This window comes from Ambystoma mexicanum, chromosome 9 (genome assembly GCF_040938575.1).
Source record: "Ambystoma mexicanum isolate Mex_15411 chromosome 9, UKY_AmexF1_1, whole genome shotgun sequence".
NCBI classification, from domain to species: domain Eukaryota; kingdom Metazoa; phylum Chordata; class Amphibia; order Caudata; family Ambystomatidae; genus Ambystoma; species Ambystoma mexicanum.
This window is the reverse complement of record NC_090931.1, coordinates 366137374-366160518: the sequence shown is the minus strand read 5'-3', so window position 1 is coordinate 366160518 and position 23145 is coordinate 366137374. Positions and strand designations below refer to the sequence as shown.

The window sequence follows — 23145 nt, the reverse complement described above, 5'->3', positions numbered from 1 at the left end:
TGGGGAAAATAAACGTATAATCATATTCTTTTTTGCTTGACCTGTTTCTGTAAAAATGTTTCTGTAAAAATGTATATATTGTGCAATTAATTGCTTATGTAATTTGTGTACTTTTCAAGGCATTGCTTTAAAACATATGACTAAGCTCTTGAAAGCTAATCCGTAACCAGAACATATTTGAATTTTAACTGTGAAGATCAAGTGCTTAAATCGTAGACCGGGCCCAAATCATGTCATCGCCACTTATCTAAAGCAGTGACGCTGGGCAAATTGTTTCATCCTGCTGTCTTTTCTGCCAAGTTTGGGAGTCTCTAGAAGTGAGGCAGTTTGCAGCTTTTGCTAGTTACAACACCTCTCTCGGGGTTTGCTAGGTTAGAGTTCCTAGTCACATTTAAGAACACTGACCATTCATATACTTCACAATACAAATGTAGTTGCCTGTGGCCGGCACAAGCACAGGAACAAGGAATACTTCACGTAAATAGGGTGCAGTTACCCGAGCTGGCGTGGTAGCGGAGCCCTAGGTAAGAGAAAAGCTCATCCAGACGTGCTGTCACGGGCACAGGGGGAAACATGTGTTGGCCGTTCCACTTTCTATGACTGGCTTTCATCTCTCAAACACAGTAGTAGTATTATCCATCAGTGCTTTAAGTGGGGTAAGAAAATGAGGGGGAAGGGCTCATTTGGGGGCGTGCCTGCCAGGGTGGGCGTGGCCTGAAAGTGCACAAACCATAGGGGCGCAAACAAATATATAAATGTATGTAAGCATTTATCTAGTTGTGTGCGTACCTTACTATGATTTGTGTACTTTTCAAGCCATCTTTTATAAACATGGAAATATGTAACATATCTAGTTTTAATGTATTTTGGGTTTTTTGGGGTAGTTTAGATTATGTATGATGTGTATGATATTTTATGTGTCATGTTATTTGTTAATATGTTAATGGGTGTATTGTGAATAAAGGATATTACTACTAGTGCTCAAACAGAGAGACAGAGGCTTCAGCCTTGAGTCAGTGCTCCAGAAAGTATTCGGCCGAAGCTGAACAGCTGGAGTTTAGCCAACTTTCAGTTGAATACTCACTCGAAGATGAAATTCGGTACGTCCCTACTGAGGACACTTAGGAGCTCACTTTTCATTTTGGCGCAATGTGAATGAAAGGTGTAGAAGACTTAAGTAAGGCTTTTACGTCTTTCATTCATGCCACATTTTCAATCATTTCTGCCAGCGTGGATTTTCATGCCAGCGCAAATGCTGGATATCCCTGTGGGGTCGGCTGGCTTTATACACCAGCAAAAAGCAGGCGGACCCCATAGGGATCCATTGTAAACGCTGCCTGCCATGCTTGCATGGTAAGCAGCGTTCACAAGTAAAATGAAATGCTGTTTGACATGAGAGCATGTCGGGCCATGTTTAATTGTAAACGCTGCTCACCATGCACGCATAGTAAGCAGCAGCATTTACATACTTTGCACTGCGGAGTGCATAAGTGCAGAGCAAAAGGCAGCACAAGCTCGTGCCGCTTTTTGTCCTGCACTTTTACACTCTGCCATGCAAATGACTAACATTTGGCAGTGGTGACCTGGCTATGGCTGAGTGCAGCCCTACTAGGTCTCCGCCGTGAAATTCCAATATTCAATAAAATGAACTCCTTGGTGGCTCCAAGGGGTTTCAGCAGAGTTCTGAGCTGAGGAAAGTGTCCGGCTTTGCTGAGTCATTGTCCATAGAACAGTCGTTTTTCAAACTGGGAGGCTGGCCCCACTTGGGAGGCACGAAGGATGTTGACAGAGGGGCAGGGAGGGGGTTAAACCCTTTAAAAAAGGGAATAAGATAACTGTGATGTAACATGTAAGCAGAATTTTGACCTGATTATATTTCCTATTTAAAGCAGTCCCCTTAATCCTTTAACGAGCCCCCTACCCCTCGCATATCCTCGAGGTGAGGAGGCACCAGAAACAATATTTTTACTCAAATGGAGTGTGGGGGGGGGGGCTTGGTATAAAGCAGTGAAAGAATGCCACTGCCATAGAAGCACATTACAGTCCATTGAAAGGCTTGCCTGTAATTATAATTCAATGTACTTTCAACCCACACTATTTCTCAGCTTTCTTCTAATGTGTTAAACAGCTAATACTGTACACAAAAAAGGTTCCCCTGTCACCTGCTCTTGCGGCAGGCCTTGTCTGACTGCAGGTTCAGACCGTCTGACTGTATTGGCACACCAGGGGATGTCCAGCCTGTCAGAGTCTAGGGGTCCACTGCCTGTGGTGAAGACGAGGAGTTTGTACCACCTGCCTTTCGAAGGGCACTACATTCTGGAGGTGTTAGAGCAGATTATAACCCTTAGTTTAGGTTTAGGGGTCAGAGCAAGGCTTGGCATTTGCACATGGTTGGGATAGGTTTGTGGAGTGGGTGTAGTTGGAGGACACACTCGCAAGCAAGGCCAGTGTTGCTTGCTATATCAGGGTCACAGCATGTTTGGGGGGTTATATTGCTTCTACGTCTAGGAGTTGAAGCTAGACCTGACTGCTGCGCAGGTCTGCTCAGGTTTGGGGGGGTGATGGTCTCTGGGGGAACCAGTGGAGTAACTTTGCTGAAAATGTTGGGAGGGGGACATGACATCTGAAGAAAATGTGCCCCAGCTAAATGAATGGGGACAAAATGGTGTGCCATGAAAGTTGGGGGGGGGGACAAACACCCCTGCCCCCCCCTAAAATTACGCCCATGGGGGAACTTACAGGAAGGCATGTGTTGGTTGTAAGGGCGTAGCATCGATCTTGATATGTTTCTTGACGTATGCCTCGGTGTCGCTCTGTGGAGCTTTGGAGTCTATTGGTTCCTGAACGGTACGGAGTGAGACTGTTAAGCTGAGCTGAAGAGAGTACTATTACCCGGTGCTCTGGGGGTCTTCTGCTGCAGTAAACCTTCTCCTCCCGTATACTCAGCTACCTTTCCCGGCCATCATTACTACAACAGATGTCTCGCATGACCAAGGCTGGTAAGTTTGTGACTCACCGGTCACTGGTTTGCGGTTGTGTAAGCTATCTGCTCTGGGTCACAATAAACAGGAAGGGAGCTCGTGGCTTCATTTCCTTCTCTGCGAACAAGAACAGTGAGACAAGGTCACACTTGACTACTGTTGCTACCATAGCTTTAAGTGGGGTAAGAAAATGAGGGCGGGCCCTCATTTGGGGACGTGGCTTCCATGGTAGGTGTGGCCTGAAAAATGCACAAAACATAGTAAGGTGCACAAACAAATATATAAATGTATGCAAGCATTTATATATTCGTATGCGTACCTTCCTATGGTGTGTGTACTTTTCAAGCCATCTTTTATAAACATAGAAATATGTAAAATATTTCTATGTTTAATCAAAGATAGCTTGAAATGTACAAAATTCAAGCCATCTTTTATAAAGCTTTGAGGACGGACGAAACCCGAGGTGTCTTTGTCCGTCGACAAAGCTTTATGAAAGAGGGCTTGAATTGTGTACTTTTCAAGCCATCTTTTATAAACATAGAAATATGTAAAATATTTCTATGTTTAATCAAAGATAGCTTGAAATGTACAAAATTCAAGCCATCTTTTATAAAGCTTTGAGGACGGACGAAACCCGAGGTGTCTTTGTCCGTCGACAAAGCTTTATGAAAGAGGGCTTGAATTGTGTACTTTTCAAGCCATCTTTTATAAACATAGAAATGTTACATATGTCTATATTTATAAAAGATAGCTTGAAAATCACACAATTCAAGTAATCTTTCATAAAGCTTTGACTCTGCTCAGTGCTCTGCTATTTCCGAGCCCTGGACCATAACTTCCTCTTGTGACCCCTCATGGGAGGGGTTACAAACAGCTGCCTGACTTTAAAATGGCAGGTGCATCTCCCATCGCGGTTTTGCCATGAAGGGATAATGTGTCCCGCCATGGCGTGGTGGGACCAGGGGGCCCCGGCAGGGCCCCGGCTCAGCCCCACCTTTTGGAGACTGGCGGGCCTGGCCCAGGCTGGCACCGGCCCACTTAAAGCACTGGTTTCTACCGCTGGCAGGCCTATGGAGGGGACTGTGCATAGTGTATGACCCCATTTCAAGAGGAGGGTATTTTCAGAGTCCAAGGAACCAGCCCCCTGTAAAATGCAAAGCAATGAAATGGTATTGACTGCTTCCACGTGAGGCGGCACCCATCCACTTTGGCACACAATTCCGCCTTGGTCACGTTCGTCTACTTAACATGATGGCACTTGTATCACAGAATGATTCTAATGCTGGCGATGCTGTATATAGTATTAAGGGAGCAGCATGAAAATTCACAAACGCACACATTTTAGTTAAGGTTATATAATAAACATGAACCATCATTGATGGAACATTAACTCACCCTTATATATAGGTGAAAAAGTAAAGTCTGCACATATGTAAATCTTCACAACATATAGCAACAACATACCAACGCAGCACACATACAATGCATTTGAAAAATGCACATTGCAATTTAAGCAATAGTCATAATTTACACATGAACTAAAATGACATAAAGTTATACACCCAGACTTGCATACAGAACCATAGCACAAAAACACATGTAATGGCATATTCATTGTGCATTTCACCCTAAACAATAGCATGCATTCACAAGCCAAGTACAAACAAGCACACGTATCATAGCTTTATACAAACAAAACATAATATATAACGAGCACATTAAAAACAACCCAAAGCAAAAGTGTGAGTGTTCCAACAATTTCTATGTATTTTATATTTATTGTTTAATAACTGTTTAAACCTTCAAGTTGGCTTTCCCAAACACACTTTCATTTGTTTATCTGCACTTCTATTTTTTGCACTTTAATTCCATTCCTCAATTCCCAGGGCCTGCCTGCCTCCCTCTCTGCCCTCTATCAGACACCCCAAAACTAGCACAAAGAGCCACGCAGACTCGCCCTTGCTTCAGTGCGCTTCGTATATCAACCATCGCTAGATCAAGCGAGGTCACACCCTATACATTTTATCTGGCCTCATTACTCAGGATTGGACACACGTGTATAATGTGACCATTAACATGGACGACGAGGCACACCCACCCAGTCTTCGCCTTCCACGCGCACAGGTTAATAATCAAGATATTGTTTGACTCCAGTCTTTACAAGCTTCTACAAGGCTTAAAAGTTAAGAGTCACTAAAACATATTTGGCTGAAGCAACATCGAAAGAATGAACTTATCCTGAGAAAGCAGTTGCCTGCTCCCCATAAAAGTTACCAATTCCTTTCCATCACAGCAATTGCCACTCGTGATACGAACGTGAACGTCCACGTACTTAGCTTTCTATATGGAAGTGAACTGCAACCTTTTGGCCTTTTCAGATGTTTTGGACTACATCGCCCAGTAGCCCTGCCCAGCAAATTCAATGGTTACTGACCACGGGAATTGTAGTTCACAGCATCTGGGCAGCTGCAGGTTGCAGATCGCTGCTTTGTCGATTGTGAAGGATGTCAGTCATTGTCCTTAACTCATTTATTCATGAAATCATTCGACATTGCATAAGAAATTCCTTGACCCGTAAAGAGCTTGTGGGTTAAGACGTTGCAACGCCTCTTCCAGCTAACGGTCTCATGAATAGGTGTCTTGCTAGAGAAGTGCATCTTTATTAAAACGCCTCAAAGACATGAACATGGGGGTCATTAAGACTTTGGCGGTAATGTTAAATTCAGTTGCATTTGCCAAATACTGCTGAATTTATTGTTCATCAAGATTTGAGTTTGGTGAAATACCAAAGGCGGGTTTCAACTGCCCACCGAAAAACGTTTGACTTTTTTTGTATTGTACAGAAGGGAAGCGCAGGTGCTTCCCTTTAAAAAAGGTACACACAACTTTTTCAGTGGTGTGGTTAAAAAAAACAAAAAAAGACAAAAAAACATCAGAGTTTACCACTGATTGAGTGGGTATTTCTGGAACCCTACCAGGGGTATTCCAGTAAACTCTCAATAGACTGGATTTTTTGAAATACCTGCAGTGGTCATTTCCTCCTGCAGCATTTCTTAATAATAATTCCTCTTAAATTCGTAGCGTGTTGCAGTGTGCTCCAAAACAGATAACTGTTGTGGATAGCTCACAAGATAAGCACTCCCCTCTGACAGGGTGCCAGCCTGCACTTCGCAGGTTTGAATCCCAGCAGGGCCAGCTTCGCCTTACACCCTCTTAAGCGCTCCCCTCTGACAGGGTGCCAGCCTGCACTTCGCAGGTTTGAATCCCAGCAGGGCCAGCTTCGCCTTACACCCTCTTAAGCGCTCCCCTCTGACATGGTGCCAGCCTGCACTTCGCAGGTTTGAATCCCAGCAGGGCCAGCTTCGCCTTACACCCTCTAAAAGTCGATACTTTGAGCACTATACAATCGGATACAGCAATGATTACAGCACTGAGAAGCACATTGAATCTGCCACAAAGCACTAAATAACACAATTGATATTATTATTATGTCTTTATTATTATTATGTGACTTTTATTAGCCTAAGGATTTTGCATTTTGCTGAAAAGTTCCTTCGTTCTTCATAAAGATTGATAAACTGGCCGAAGGTCTCTGTCTAGTGGTCTGAGATGATAAACTGTTGTCAAGGCAACGTATAAGAAGAATGACATTTTATTCTGCACTAAAAAAACTGCGAATAGAAAGCCAGTGTAGTTGGGTTTCACTTAAACTATAAAATGGCCACCTACCTGCCCCTTGACTGGAGGGAACAGTGTGGAAGCACTTCCCCAATCACCCAGGATGTCCCCCTTTCCTCTTCAGGGGCCTCTTTCAGGAAGATTTGCAGCAATGGCCATGAGCATCTCAGATTTGCACTTGCCACCTTACACCGGGGTCACGTGGCCCAAAACTGGAGCTGCCTGGGGCACATCTTCCTGAATCTCGTGTGTGCGCGAGCATCTCCCAGATGTGCAGACTTGCTCCCATAATAAGGTTTGTGGATCAGGCAGAAAGCAACAGGTGCACCCCGTCATTTGCTCAAGTTGAGAACTTTGAGAATTAGGCCTCGGGTATTTCCGAAAGAACACAGTTGATGTAAGAAGCACCCTTGAACATGCTTAGGGTGTTGCCAAGTGAAGCCGGGCGAACATTGTGGATGGCTGCTACTTTCTGCATTCTTCCTTGGGGCATAACTAGAATAACGTTTTAACATGGCGATAGAATTGGGATGTCGGGATTAGGCTTCCTATTCTGCGGGCGAGGAGGCAGGAGATTAGTAATGGGATTGTGTTGTGAGGATGACAGATATTTATTTATTGTTGTGTGAGAAATGATTACATGTTGGATTTGTGCTTGAGGATGGGAAGGCGGAAAGCAAGCTGAACCCCTTTTCACTTCTCACCCTCCCACCCGCCCCTGACACTTCATAGGGCCTCGGGATGATGACACTTGGAGGGCAGCTCGCAGTTGGCTCGTTGCATCCCCCCACCTCGCAGCCCTTTTGTTGCTTGAACAGCAGATGCTTGTCTTTTCCATATCCCCCCCTTATGTGCCTATCCTATTGCACCCCTTAACCGTTATAGGAGTGAAACCAATGACCAGCTCTTCTAGTTCACCCCAATGCTGCTCTTCATCCGCACCTATCATTGTAGTACTGAGGCCCACGAACAGCTCTACCATGGAATCATTTCTGGCCTGCCCTGCACTCCTGAACCAGGGCCAGCTCCACTATTTCACCTCAACCCTGACTTGCTCAGACAGCCTGCACCCCGAACCTCATCTCCAGTGGCCCTTGATAATGCAGGATTAGATGTGTAGACTAGGTCTCCCCCTATGCTCCCTCGATCCCCACACTTCCTCCTCCGAACCCTGATCCGCCTTGCACCTTGTCTTGGAAGTGCATTTACTCTTGTGCGCATCACTTGTAAGCAGACGCCTACATTTGAAAATCAAAAACCCTGAGATGCCCACTGTTCTTAGCGTGAAAGTCACACCGCCCTTAAGTATTAAAAAATTCTGCCTCTGCCCCACACCAGGTAAAGTGTGTGTGTATGTATATCTTAACAGTGCAGAAGTAGGGATGACATCTGGGCCTTTCCACCTTTTCCAATGAAAAGGGCCTCGACCCTCAGGGGGACATCAGCAACTTCCCCCATGTTGCAAGTCACCAGTCTTGTAAAATGGCATTATGCTTTCTCTGTTTTCGTTCTGAGGATTACAATATGAAATATGTGATGGGTTATTTATAACCAGCTTAATACACAGAGGTTTCTAATCGCGGACCAAACCTGTGTTGCTTCGTGTCGTCTTGCTTCCAAACCGAGCACGTTGCCCCTGAGCTATCCTCCTGAGACACTTTGCAGTGCCTGCATTACAAGTTGTGTTTCCTGGAGCCCTTCAGCCGTCACTTACCATGGGATATACAGAAGTGTTATCACCTCATTGACTTTTGACACTGGTTCCTCCACATCAGCCACTTGCTGACAAAGAAGGCTTTATAGCTCTTCAGAGGGCATTTAATGCTTAGGAACCCTGCTGGCTGGCCGTCTTCTGATAATCGGCGGCTATTAACCTTGTCTTTGTCACCACTTGTGTATAGGCCGTTATAAATGCCATATTGTAATGTATGCATCCCCAGGGGTGCCTCAGAATGTTTGCACTCTAAGCAGGGGGCCCCCAACCATCATGTTGAAATGGGCCCCCACAAATCATCAGGCGGGCCTGGGCACAAGTTGAGAGAGCATGCAGGAGTCCACCCACTTTTTTCAGTGGGCGGACGTCTTCCCCCTCGGCTTGGTGCCATGGGTGTCATTTTAGTGGGAATAAGGGTGTTTGTCCCCCCAACTTTCGTGGCATACCATTTTGTCCCCTGCATTTGGCAGGGACCCCTTTCTCTTAGATGTCATGCCCCCCCCAACATTTTCAGCAAAGTTACTCCACTGAGTACTGCAGGGGGGGATAAACGCCCAGGTTGCACACTTAGCCACAACTCAGATTCATGTTTTGCTACACAGGTCATGTCCTGCAGTATATTCTTTACCCCTTGTATAACATAAAGTATTGGTCTAAGAAAATAGGTTCTCATGGCAAATGCTTATTTCTTCAAATGGGAAAGTCAAATTCAATCAAATATGCATTCCCTATGATATCACTTACCACTGGTAAATCAGAGTCCACCTACTTTTTTTTGTAAAACTTGAGCCCTGTCTTTATAGATAGATACACACGATACACATGCACACGGTCTGTTTATTATAGCATTCTCCATTTGGTGCAAAACCAGCGATTACGTAGTTTACACCTTAACACTCGTGCATAAGGCAAAGAAGGATAAGCTGAATTTCCCAGGATCACACACTTCATTTAAGTGGTGAAGCCGGGATTTGAGACCAGCCTGCAATTTAGGGACGTAACATTATATTTGCTTAGGTCAAATTAGTGTTGTGTTCACGGAGTGAATTTCACGAATACTGTTTTAAAGATATTACTTGAAAAGTACACAAATCATAATAAACCAACTTGACAAATCTATAAACGCCCTGTAGAAATATGTTACGTAATTGCATGGCAGTAACGGGTGGTCAGATCAAGAAAAACAAAACTGATCACACTGTGTCGTTGCAAGATAGCTCAGTGAGCTGAATGCTCTTTGACACCGTTTTCTTCCACGACGCAGGTTCGAATCCTGTAAAGGATCCAAACATAATTTTTGCTGTACCTCAGTAATATGTTTCTACAAATTACATTTCCTGGCAGTCACATGGAGTCTCCTGCTTAATCCCAGAGGATAGGCAGTTCTGCTTATAAGTGATGACTCACCTCTTGATGCTGATTTCTCTCTCCACCTTACCTACAAGCAGCGAGCCCTTGGTCCCCTCGTCTGGAAGTGCAGATTCTACGTCCACTCTTATGAAAGATTTGATTCCTCTGACCCCTCTTCAGCAAGTACTGATTCCCTCATCCTCTCTTCTGGAAGTTCTGATCCGCGCCTTCTGGAAGTGCCAATTCCTCATTCCCTCTCACCTGCTGGTAGTGATTCCTCTGTCGACCTTACCTGAAAATGTGAATTTCTCTGTCCCCTCTTCTGAAAGTGCTGATTCTGCTGTCTGCTCTTCTGGATGTGCAGTTTCCCCAATCCACCTTCCCCCCCCCTGTTGAAGTTTTGATTTCCCCCCATCCCCTCTTGTACCTGCTTCTAGAAGTTTTGATTCCCCAATTCTGGAAGTGCCGATTCCCTCATCCCCTCTTTACCAGTGCTGATATCTGTCACATCTCCTCTGCTTTCTGCTTTCTCTCTCCCTCGCTCGCCCTCTCCCTCTCCCTCTCCCTCTCCCTCTCTCTCTCTCTCTCCCTCTCCCCCTCCCCCCTTCTTGTAAGTCCTGTTAAATAGGTTATGTGAACGCTGGGCATGTGTAAGTGAATCAAGCTGACGAAGTGAGTGCCATTAGTTGAATTGCTGTACCAGGTGCTCTTTATCTAATTGCACCACAGACCAATCGCCTCTTCGCTCATGTACTGGCTCAGATACCCGCTCCTAACTCCCTTCATTATTGTATTAAAATGTTTTTTTTTGTTTTGCCGCGATACTTCGATTTAAAAATGCACTCTTCCAGGTCAATGTTCTTACAGATTTAATAGCCGTCATCAGCCGATCATCAACCAACACGTGTTTCGACCTCCTTGGGTCTTCCTCAGGGATCAAACTTTTGAGATCCTGTCCAAGATGTAAAACGTGAAACCGAACCGATCTTCTATAGATCTGTTACCTGCGCCCTGGATATCTGTATTCAATTGATCATCTCTCTCTGTCTCTCTCTCGCTGTCTGTCTCTCTCTCTCTCGCTCTCTCTCTCTCTCTCTCTCTCTCTCTCTCTCTCTCTCTCTCTCTCTCTCTCTCTCTCTCTCTCTCTCCCCCTCCCTCTCTCTTTCCCTCCCTCTCTCTTCTGCAAGTGGCAATTGCCATTTTTCATTTTACTCTAGTGCTGATTTCTCTGTCTCGACTATTGGAATTGCTAATTCCCTGGCACGTAAGCCACCCTCCTGGCACGTAAGCCACCCTCCCATATAAGTGTTGAGTCCCACTCCCCCTCTCTAGCCCCCTCACAAAGTGACTGTGGAGTCTGTGGTTGCTGAGCCTTTTTTCTTCTCCACAGGTGCTGCGAGTGTGGTGCCTCCTTGTCCCACAGGTACTATGAGAAGGACGGACAGCTGTACTGCAAGAAGGACTACTGGCTGCGCTTCGGGGAGCTGTGCCACGGCTGCTCCGAACAGATCACCAAAGGCCTTGTCATGGTAGGACCCCCCCCTCTCAACCCTCCTTTGCCTGACCGTGAGCCATAGAGGCGCACTGTAATGCGTTCATGATGTTCGGACAACTTACCTAAGTAGCGAGGGATGAACAGCAAGGTCCGGCTGCCTGGAAGGCAGTGGGTGGGCTGGCAAAAGGTACAGTTTGTACTTCAATGACATAATGGGGAAAAAAGTGAGGAATGTTCAGGTCAGTATAATCTTGGCTGCAAAATAATTGCTTTCATATTAGAAAAAGCATGATCCCAGAGCAAGGGAAATATGTCAATAGGCTAATACCCAGGGTCGAAGAAATGCATAACCATTGAACAGCTACGGTCAAATTTAGAAGCTTGATGTATGGGAAAAGGAACTTCAAGGCAAAGCATGGATTTCTGACAGTGCAAGGTTAAGGAAGCAATCAAAATGTTTATCTTCATGGGAAGACGTAAGGGTGATGGGTCAGCCACATGCATTCTACCCTATCCAGGGTCAGGTGACCAAGCAGTCTTGGTGTGGGTACCTCCCCACAGCTTCACCCTAGGCCAGAGGAACTAAGCCTGACAAGGTGTTGCAGAAACAGGGAGGCATGAGCCTTCAAGGATCGCCCTTCCATCAATCCCAAGTTAGTATTCAGTGGTTCACAGTGCAGTACTCAGTAAATGGCTGTACAGACTGCCGCTTCTATCCCCTTGCTGCCACAGTTCTTATACCAATAGCAGTTACTGGTTGTAACTTGCAAGGAGGCTCGCGTCTCCTGCAGGTCAACGCACACAGAGGGTCACCACTACATGAAAAGGGAAGGCTGCCAGAGAGGGTCAGTACAGACTCTGCTTTGTTGCAGAGGAGGAAGGCTTGCTTGCCTGTCAGTGGGCAGAGTGAGGGACGGGCTCCTAAAGAGTTCTAGCTAGGGTGTGCCAGGCTTAGTGGGCACAAGAGGGTGGCGTTGACACCACCCAGAGAGAGAGAGACCAACTTCGGGAGGCGGCCAGCATTGCTTGGGTAGAGGAGTGCTGGTTCTTTCGAGCTCCCTGTGTTGCTGTTCCATGGGCTCATCGGGAACAGAGGGCAAAAGTTGATGGCTGGACCAGTTCATCTAGCTCGGAATTGATATGAGAGCTCTGCCCTTTGCTCGAGCACCGCTCTTTGGCCTCTTCCATGACAGAGGTGCTAGGCATTTAGATAAGGAAGGACTTCTGGGGTGCACGAGTCTTGTTGTTGTCATCTTCAGGGCATCCTCCCATGGGCCAATCATATACCTTCTGGCAGGTGCTCAGTTTCCCAGCCAAGACCGGATCCCAAGAGCCCCTGCAGTAGTGCAGCTTTTAGGTGCAAACTGTGCAATCATTGCTCCTCCACAGCTCCGCCTCCTGGGAGAGGAGTGGGGGTAATGTACACCTCTGTTCTTCCACCCAGGAAACGCAAGTTCTTCTTTGGCTCCCATGGTGGTGGGCATCAGGGAGCTAGGTCAATTTTCGGATGTGTGCTGCTTGGCAGTATACAATATCCTCCAGTATCGCTTAAGGGTGGGCAGAGCTGGAGTTGGCTGCTTGACCAACTGGCTAATTTCTAGTCATAGTCAGGAAATACCATTTGCACCACTGCCTGGAGCGACACAGGGTCGGCCATTTTATTTGTAAACGTGCTCTTTCCTGCAGGCAGGGGCAGAGAGTCCATTTACAAACCTGTAAACAAGCAAAGCTACTCCAGAGGATACCTATTGTGAGTGCTTGCTTTATGCTATGTCTTCAATATCTTGTGTACTTTTCTAGAATTGCAAATCTATATTAACCCCTTACGTGCCAAGGACGAGTATTCTTGTCCTTTTTGCATAGACTTGCATGATACCCTGGCAGTTTAGATGATTGGATAGAGTGAGCATTTTACATCATATCCGTTTGTATGCATTAGAGGCCGTCTGGTGGAGCAGGAAAGTGACTATATATTTTGCATTCGCAATGTTATCACTCTTTGCACATTTGTCATATTTCACATGCCCTACAACTTCTCCGTCCCTGACTATTTTGCACGTACATCTACTTCAATCTCCCTTTCTCCTATTCATGCCCCTTATTCTTTCCGATCGGGCAGAGGGGCACTGTTCATCTTTGAGCCATCTTCAGTATGGGGGTTCCCCGGGGGAAGCTGTATCCCAAACATTTTTCTATGAAACCTCCCCTACTTTTGAATAAAAACATTGATTCCGGGCCCCCCTACAAGCTAGAACTGCTCATATTTTCTGTGAAAAGCAGCCACCGTAAACCCATTTTAAAGAGCCTCGAACCTGCCCCGGACATCCTTCGGGCCCCGCTAAGGGTCGCAGCTCCACATTTTGAAGACCACTGAATGGGGGGTGAGGGGGATAGGGGGGGGGGCTTGCAGGTCATTGCTGTCCTTTGCCACACCAGTTCTATGGCAGACTATTTGTTTCCTGCTTTTGAGCCTATGTGGCAATGCTGGGAGACATCCCGGTGGCACGTGCATGCCCTTACCAACACTTTGGCCTGATATCTTGTTTGCAACTTCTTTACTGGGCATTCCTAGACCATCTGTCATTTGTATGCACACCTGAGGCATTTCATGGGCCTGTCGTGGCTCATTTTGTGCAAGGTGAGGTGTGCAAGGTATGGCTGTACTGGCTATAATACTGAATTACCTTAACCTTGACCTATCGATCCTATCCATACCCCCCCCCTCCACCCCTCTCATACAGGATCTAATATTTATTTTCAATTTTAATTTTTTTGAATGTTTTTTAATATTTTGTACAGCAAGAAAATCAAAACTTCGAAGCACACAGCTGCCTCTTTTGTGGCAATTATTCCTAATTAAACTCGGACTAGTTAGTTAAACCGGGTCTACGTGATTATTGCGACGCTGAAAATGCCGGCTTTTTTCTTTAGCCCTTTACACCACATATATATGTGGGGGGAGCCCCCCGCAGCGCCCCCATATTAATATTCTATTCTATACCCCCCCACATATATAAGTGGTGTAGGGGGGGGTCAATAAAAAAAGTCAGCATTTTCGGCCGTTGCAATTGTCAGGTCGACATTTTGGTACGATTCCGTGCAGCATTCTATTGCTGAGCTGGGTGTCCGGTCTCCTGATTGAAAGCAACCTCTTACAGATGTTTTTTATTTTGTTTAAAGCGGGGACCAAGCTCGAGAGCAGCAGAGCGCTGTACCGAATGTGGGTAGAAAGCATATGGGCTGGTGTATTTTAACAGTAGCACAGTACTGTGAGGTCTGTTTGTCCATTGGAATGAGTCCTTGGTGAGGTGTTGTTGAAAGAGCCATGTTTTGAGAGATTTGCGAAATTGGAGAAATGTGGGGGCATTCCGAGCTGACGGTGGTAGCTCCTTTATTGAAACGAGGCAGGTGCCTGGGACCACTCGTGCTGCAGACATCAGATATCGTAAATTGACATGGATGTCTCCCCCAGATTAGTTAAAATGGATTGGCATATGAGTTAAATGCAGAGTAAGATATAGTCCCCGAAACCTTCGAGTGCTGTATCCCTCCCGACGACCACCCTTTACAGCCACCCCATCTATGCCCCCCCAACCCCTTCCAGCACTGGTAAACTTCAAATGTTAACTACTTCCTGCTCCCCTAAATTTTATGATGGTAACAATGCTACGTTGTAAGATTATATGCATGCATTTGCCTGATATCTGCGCACAAAGACACAATTCAACTATAATCCGCATAAAGATTAATCGGAGAATTCTTGAACAGCCTTTGTGGAATTCTTAAAACAGCCTGACGCGTGTTTCGAGATAAGGTGCTCATCAGAGGCTGGTGATTCTTATCTTCCTTGTGAATCAGCCTAGACAATAAATGATTGGTAATCCAGATCAATAATTAAAGTGAGCTCGACTAAATTAAATGCTTCCAATGCGTAGAGAAGTCAGCGTCTCCGCCGATGTAGACTGGAACCGTTGACTTCTCTACGCATTGGAAGCGTTTAATTTAGTCCAGCCCACTTTAATTATTGATCTGGATTACCAATCATTTATTATCTAGGCTGATTCACAAGGAAGATAAGAATCACCAGCCTCTGATGACGAGCACCTTAGCTCGAAACACGTGTCAGGCTGTTTTAAGAATTCCCCAAAGGCTGTTCAAGAATTCTCCAATTAAACTTTATGCTAATTGTAGTTGAATTGTGTCTTTGTGCGCAGATATCAGGCAAACAACCTTCTGTCTCACTCACATACCGTTGGCAGGTTGCCCTCAACCTTTGCCTCAATCTGCAGCCCTTGCTCAACATATCTAACTGTCAGGGCGCCTGTATCTCACAACAATCCTTTTCTGCCAAATAAAAGGTTGTTATATGCGTGTATCCCTTACGGCTGTACAGTGCTATGTTGCACCCCTATTCTGGCTTCCCGCTTAATGAATACCCAAAGTGAAATATATGAATGATAAAAATATTTTAGCACTTTTGACAATGATACATTTTGCATTTTTTAAAATTTTTATTTTGACTAACAAAATCACTATTTGCTGAATAGACTGCATGCCTGTTCTGGTGCACATGTTGCCTGGTAAATACCTCGGTCTTGTAGCCATTTCTCTCTGGTTTTGCACAGGCTTCCATGATATGGCGCTTGCTAACAGCACTCTAGAGTGTGGTGGTGATTTTGTAATCTCTGCCCAGATATCTGTTATACACTGTTTTTATTTCTTCATGGAATCTATCCTAGGACCCTCTCACTTTTTTTACCCGCTCTGGTATTCCAGGAATTGGGTGGCTGGTGATATAAAAGTACTTTGCAACCGGTGGGTGTGAGCATTGGGCTTGTCATTTTATATAGTAGCACAGTAGTGTTGGAAGGAGCATTTTGAGCCTCTGCCTTCTCTGCCTTGATTGAGTTCCAGATGGTCTGAGTGGCAGGACAAGGACTAGTCTTCCATTCATGGACTAGTTTAGGCTTCAACCTTTTAACAGTTTTCCTACGTGGGGCGCGAAAGCATTCAGAGGTGTGAAGTTTTGCCGCCAAGCATGTTGTTGTTCCATTCAAGACTGCTTTGTAGGTGATACATGTTGTTTTGAATATGTTGTGCAGCGTTGGAGAGGTACGGTTTAATTTGCAGGCGCCTGCAGTGAGCAAGGCTGCAGCGTGGTGAGGTGCCCAGATGGAAGGCCAGTAAGAAGGCGCTTCCCCATTGACGTGTGAGATCACAAGGACTTGGGCCAATTTGCGGACGTCATTGGGGGGAATGAAGGATTTGATTTTGTGAGTGTTGTGATCTGTAGCCTCATGGTTGCTATCATGTTCTATATGCTTTTGGAAGGAAAGGCTACTGTCAACAATGAAACCCACGGATTTGGCTGGGTTTGACAGCTGAGGGGTGAATCCTTCCAGCCAGATGTTACCCATCCATTGTTTTACAAGTTATTGTTTGGCAAGGGACTGATGAGCATACATTTAGCCTTGGTGGGGTTCAGTTTGACGTAAGCATTTGACATCCCGGCATTTGCAGAGGCAAGGGATGTCCTTGGGGCCACTGACCTTAAGGTACAGTTCAATGTCTTCAGCTTACTGATGCGTGGCTATATTGGGGTACTTTAGGAGAGTTCCCAAGGGTTCCATTGATAGATTGAAGATGATTGGGTAGGGAATGGAACCTTGGGAGACCCCACACGTAACTGGGAGTCAGTTGTGTCTAAATGAGCCTATCTGCACGGCCTGATGTCTTCCGGATGGGTAGGACGTGAACTATTTCAAGATGCTTTCAGTGAAGCCCATCCTGTCGGCGAGAAGGGATAGGAGTGTTAGGTGGTCAACTGTGCCAAAGGCAGCCGAGGGGTGCAAGAGGACTAGGAGGCTCAAGTCTTAAGACTTGCGCCTCCTCTGTCGGTGTATTGCAGTGCATCAATCACCACTTGGAAGGTGGCAGTCTCTGTGCTATGTTTGTGGTGGAAGCCAGACTGCTAATAACAGAGGCGGCCAAGCTGGTCCATTTTGGCTAGTAGGAGGGTTGCAGCTACTTCCTCGATGAGCATTCCGATGACCTGTAGTTCGCAAAGCCTTCTGGGTTTAGCAAGGTTTTGTTAGAAGTGGTTGTATAAAACGTGTCTTCAGTGTTTCTGGGAATGCACCTTCACTGACGGAAGCGTTCACAAAGCCAAGGAGTATCTTGAGTGCTAGGCCAGTGAGTTGTTTAATGAGCGAGGCCAGAAGGAAGCGGTCCTTGTAAGCGGTAGGTTTAAGGTAAGCAAGTGTGTCTGAAAGATACTTGGAAGTCTATCTACGAGGGCCGTTCCTGTGGGATGGATAGCAGAGCTCTGCCTGGTTTTGAGGCATCAGTGAGACTTCTGATCTTATCTGTTTTATTCATGAAGAAGGTATGTATTCCATCACATTTCTCTTGTGATGGTGGTACCTCAGGGACAGGTGTGGGCTGGCGCAGTTCTTCAATACTTCGACTCAGGATTCGCTCCTGTTAGAGGCTCCAGCGATGGTGGAGGGGAAGCAAATCAACGTAGCCTCGGAGATCATGTACCTGCATTGGGTGCACAGGGATTTGATGGATGAGAAATCCTCTGGGCTGCGGTCCTTGCGCCACTGCCTTTAAAGGATCTGATTGAGTGTTGGCAGTGTGTCCGGGTGTGTATCAGGATGGGGACAGTTTGACTTTGATGCAACTAGACTTTGTGGGTGCCTGCACATCCAGTGTTGGCAGTGTGCCCAGGTGTGTATCAGGGTGGGGACGGTTTGACTTTGATGCAACTAGACTTTGTGGGCGCCTGGGCATCCAGTAGTTCTTTGGCAAAGTAGTGAAATGTATTTCAGAGGGGTCGAGGCATATCCTGTATAACAGAATGTTGCAGAGGCTGCCTTCAGTATGTCTTATCAGGACATTCTTGAAAGAGCCGTGATCAATAATGTAACTTCTTTTTTTTAACTCCCACCTTTTCAATATTTGAACCAAAGAATGCGCTGTGAGACCCCTTGGGTCAGGCCAGCATAAAACAAAAATTCAATTAAATAAATCATAGGGCGATTTGCCTGCCATTTGTGGTGCAGCTTTGTGCGTTATATGAAAGGGGGATTGCAGCTGTCTTGACACGGTTGCGGAGCAGAGGGTTCCAGCACAACAGGAACAGGTAGAAGTTGAAGATGAGGTTGAGCGAGTGACATGCGTGGAGGAGAGCACAATATGTTTAAAGTCCTTGGAGTCAGTCAGCGATAATGAGTCAAGCAAGTGTTTTGCTGGTTGGGGCTCAGTGATGTTGAAGTCTGCAAGGAGGATGTTATTAGGTTAGGAGACTGCTGCAGAGGAGAGAACTTTGGAAAGATCATCAATTAAGTTACCACTAATTTGAGGAGGCCTGTAATGATATGATATGATCGTTTATTTATATAGCGCCTATACACAATGTGTTTCAAAGCGCTTCAAGGCAAGGGAGGGAACAAGGGAAAATACAACATTCTTACAGGCCATGAACAGTAAGGATGTGAAATTAACTATCGTACTCGGCCTGACGACATTTCAGATAGTGCAAGAGCTAAGACATAGATAAGGAAGGGAGGGGGAGAGTGCGAAGGAAATGGAAAGAGACAGGCGACTACCGTACTAGGCCTGACGACATTTCTGGTAGAGCCGGAGAAAAACAAAAGGTGAGGGATAGGGGTACAGAAAGGGAGGGGAGGAACAAAACAAGCGACTATCATACTAGGCCTGACGACATTTCAGATAGTGCTGGAGGCGTGGTGGGGAGGAAAAAACAGTAATGGGAGGGTGGAGCAAACAGACGAGGTTGCTAAATAAGGTGGAATGCAATTGAGCTGTTGCTTGAGATGGAGAACCGGCATGAGAAGGATTCCAGGGAGCTATATAATATACAAATCTGTTCTGTCGTATCCACACCATAGCTATGAAAAAGGAACTCCTGTAAAATGGAGTCGAAGGTCTTTTCTGCATCCAGTGATGCAGCCGCTAGCTCCATATCACCATGCCGGTGTTACTCCGTTATCCCATTGCGTTCAGGAGTCTTCTAAGGTTATTTGTTGCATCATGTCCCTGTTCTGATCCAGCATGAGCTCCATTTACTAAACTTGCAACTCCTGTGTCCGACGGTCTCACTTTTCTCTGTATTTTCACATCCTTGTTGAGCACCGTTGGGGCTTGTAGGGGGCACATGCCCCAGGACTTTTATCAGGTTTTTGGTCAACATCTGTTGCCGACACCTTTATTGTGATCAGTAGGTGACCCTTTTGCTAAGCATGTTGACTTATTTTTAGCTGCGTGGCACTATTTATTTATTCCTCGCATAGAATTCATAATTGCATTTCATGGCCACCCCTCCTGCTTCCAAGCACTGTAATAACAGGTGAAATGATCACCCAATTTAATTGTATGCAATTTTTCGACTGGTGAAGCATGAAGAGCGAGATTGGCCCTCATGGGATTTGAAATGGTGACCACAGGTCAGAAAACAGGCATCCGAGGCCAAACCTTAACTCACTGAGCTATGTCACTGTCTTTTAGCTGGTAGATCACCTGATCTGGTCAATTCTCCTCTGCCAATTCCTTTGATTGTTGCTAGGACAAGTCTCGAAATGATTTGCTCTCGTATTCATATTTTTATGTTCTGATCATAATGTTTAACAGGTCCCTAATCTGTACTGTGCTTGGTAGTTGCGCTGGAGCATAGCGCACCTCCTATTTTTCTTTCACGACGCGAGCATTGATGTCTGCCACTATTTTGTTTCTAGCTGTAACCCATTTTATTCACCATCCTTGGAGTCGCCCACGTTTATCTACTTAATCTGCAGGTCTTGAAATGTACTTTTCCTGGTCGGCGTTACATAGTTTTTCTAGTGCCTCTTGATAAAGGACTTTGTGTTCCATTACATACGGTTGGTTTTGTAGGTGATTTCCTGTGCAACCGCCTTATCTTGCCTCTCAGCCAAGCCGTTCTTCTTGGAGGCTTGAATTTTACTACGTCCCCAGACAAGTAACTCCCACCTTCACTTTAAAAGCTTTACATTGTGCACCAAAGTCTTTCAAAATGTCAGTATTACATGTATAGTATTACAAAATATTAGAACATACAGTATTTCAACATACAGGGATGCCTGGATGTTGTGTCGTGTAACAATTTTGCTTTCCTCCTCCATGCGTGAGTCCAACTGTACCAGCTCTACATTGTCCTGGGCAGGTATTCAACTTCTTACAAATCCTGCCCCTATTCCTCTGCCACCTGTATACAGCATTCTGGTCCGTGGCTCTAGCCAATCAGGATGCTCAGAACGCAGGCTGTATTCACAAGTGCAAGCCTGTCTTCCAAGCAGCCTGAATGCTGCACACTCATTCCTGCCACACACACATTTCTGCCATTCTCCCACTTGTCTCCCAGCTACCAGCAATAGCGCACACATTTTTTTAATTTCCATAAATCATTTTTTAAACGTATCTGATGTTGCTGTGATGACGATGCTTGCTTTCTTTCCTGAAGTCCCTTTTCCGTGTTGATGTCATCACCAAACACAGAAAACAGAACAGAGAAAAGCGGGGTTGCAGAACCTTCAGTTTAAAAAAAAAAAAAAAGCCTTTTAAACCCATGCTTAGGATTGATGGGTGCTAATGGCGATATATTGCGTGCCTGAGGACTGGCCATCCAGTTAATGTCCCACCACCCAAATTAAGAAGTTGAGCATAACCCAAGTAGCATGCCATTACAGCTAGGGATGGCCTGCCACCGTGCGTTATAACACCTCAGTGTCAAGTGAACCTGGTGTGCACCTCATGGACCAAACCCTGATAGTCAAAAACATCTGACGAAGCAAAGGTTGCATACCCCTCCTTCAATTACACACAGTTCCCTCTTGTCGCTTTTATGCTTGGCTTTAGAGCTTTTAGCTGTTTCCATCCATCCGTGTTACAGCAGCTCACTAGTGATGTTCTCAGTAGTGCTGTGGTCTAGACACATGTATAGCTCTCCCCCGCGCATCCACCTCTGCCAACTGACGGAAGGGCCCAGAGTTGCATGGAGAAATGTGTAGCATTGTGAGCACTGGCACCTGGCGTACAACATGGTGGGGTTCCAGAAGCCTTAGGCTGGCACAGGGGATGCCCAAAGGCCTACATCCCTCATCGTGTCTACTTCTGCATAGTCTACGTAGGGGCAAGACACATCTGTCTATTCTTACCCTGCCTGAACATAGGCAAGACCAGTCATCTTTTTCCACTCTGCATGGGCTGCAGGCAAAACCCAGCATCCAATCTGACACTAGTCTTACCAATTCCCACCTGAGTCTCCAGATCTATAAAGTGGGTGCAGAGACCCCTTCTTCTGTGCCCTCCATCCCACTGTGGTATAGGGCAAGGTTAGGCCATCAGCTTGTTAGACTGTGCACAGTGCCTTTTCCAGTTTCCATAGAAAACCCTCCAAGGCTTGCTCTCATGGACTTGCCCAAGATTTAGGACCCCGTGTTTGGGGTCACATCATGATCTAAACTTTACACATTGTGATTGCATCTGCTGTCATGGATGCTCTGCCTATGCCCCAATCCCCTCCTGGATATCGTGTAGCCCATCCCCTTTAAGACTGGTCCATCCGTGTCCAGTGCTGTTCATGCCGGTTCAATAAGCGGCAACCATGCCCATATCCCGGCAGTCCCAGTAGAGTCTGATGACCTGGATGTGCATCGTGGAGTCGCTGGCTCTGGCTGCAGGGGCTCAGGGGGTATATGCCTAACACAACGTCAGGAATTCCACTAGAACAGGGATCTGCAACCTTGACTTACCCGATGTTTTGGACTACAACACCCATCCAACCTGCCAGCAAAGTTAAGGGTTCATGGGAGTTGTAGTCCGAGACCTCCGGAGATCCGCTGGTGGCACACTCCTCCACTAAACTCTAGTAGGGCACGTATACTCCAGTTTAGTAGTGCCAGAGTCAGAGAACCCACTTCTCATCCATATCAGATGTGCTTCAGTTCTCCTATGCTTTAGGTCCTGCTGCTAAAACCTATTTTCCCATGTGACTTGTTTCTTTTCACAAAGTAATCAGCTGGTCGCGTTTCATTGGTTTAACCTTTGTCCAGTCCTGGTTCTTCAGCCAGCAGCGCTTTGCATGCTGGGTCTTGCAGTTTCTCTTTTTCCATTGTGTGTATGTGTATATATATATATTTCTGAGGCTTGTGGAATCTGCTTAGATCACATGCTGCGCATAGGCCGACATCTAGTGGAAGCTGCGGAGTATTACAGTTTGTTTTTCGAAACTCGAAAATGGGCGTCGACACAGGCGTGCCAGTAATACTATCCCTAGTGTGACGTCCACTGTACCCAAGATCCCTCACGCGTCTAGGATCCTCAGATTGTTTTTTTCCGCCATACTGGTCGGAAGCATCTTGCTGAGTTCCCTGGCCTTAGCCATACTTTTGCTAATTATTGAAGTTAAAATTATTTATTGACATCCTTCCCCACCCCAACGTCGACCCTCGACACTCGACGACGGCTGGAGAAGACATCGACCGTCGGCTGCTGCACGACGGATCTGGGCCTCGGAAGGCCGCTGGCCTCGGCCCGGGCCTAGTAGGCCGCTGGCCTCGGCCCTGCAAGTAGGGAGAGTGGGGGGTGGTACATACTCTTCACTCTTGGTATATAGGTACACCTTATATATTTCCTACACTTACCAGCCCGCTGCCTCAAGGTGCGTATGGAGGGTACCCCTTTCCAATTCTGCCCCAAGTGCAACCGCAAATACCCTTGGGTCGACAGGCACGCCACGTGCAATCTCTGCTTGCCGAGGGACCACCCCGAAGCGAACTGCAGAGCGTGTAGTAGGTTTAAGCCTAAGACACTTAAGGACCGTTCGACAAAGCGTTGGGCCCACCACGCCAGGCAGGCAGCCATGGCAGTGGAGGGCGCCTTCAGCG

The 23145-nt window shown here is 46.2% G+C and overlaps 1 protein-coding gene across 3 annotated transcripts in view; it reads left to right on the top strand.

Moving 5' to 3' along the window:
* The window catches only part of LIMK1 (LIM domain kinase 1), a 340745-nt gene that overhangs the window by 159090 nt on the left and 158510 nt on the right, over positions 1-23145 (top strand). For all 3 annotated transcript variants that reach the window (XM_069614802.1, XM_069614804.1, XM_069614803.1), the window contains one exon: positions 11114-11252. In XM_069614802.1, the coding sequence (XP_069470903.1) occupies positions 11114-11252 (139 nt within the window). The remainder of the gene's footprint in view (positions 1-11113; positions 11253-23145) is intronic.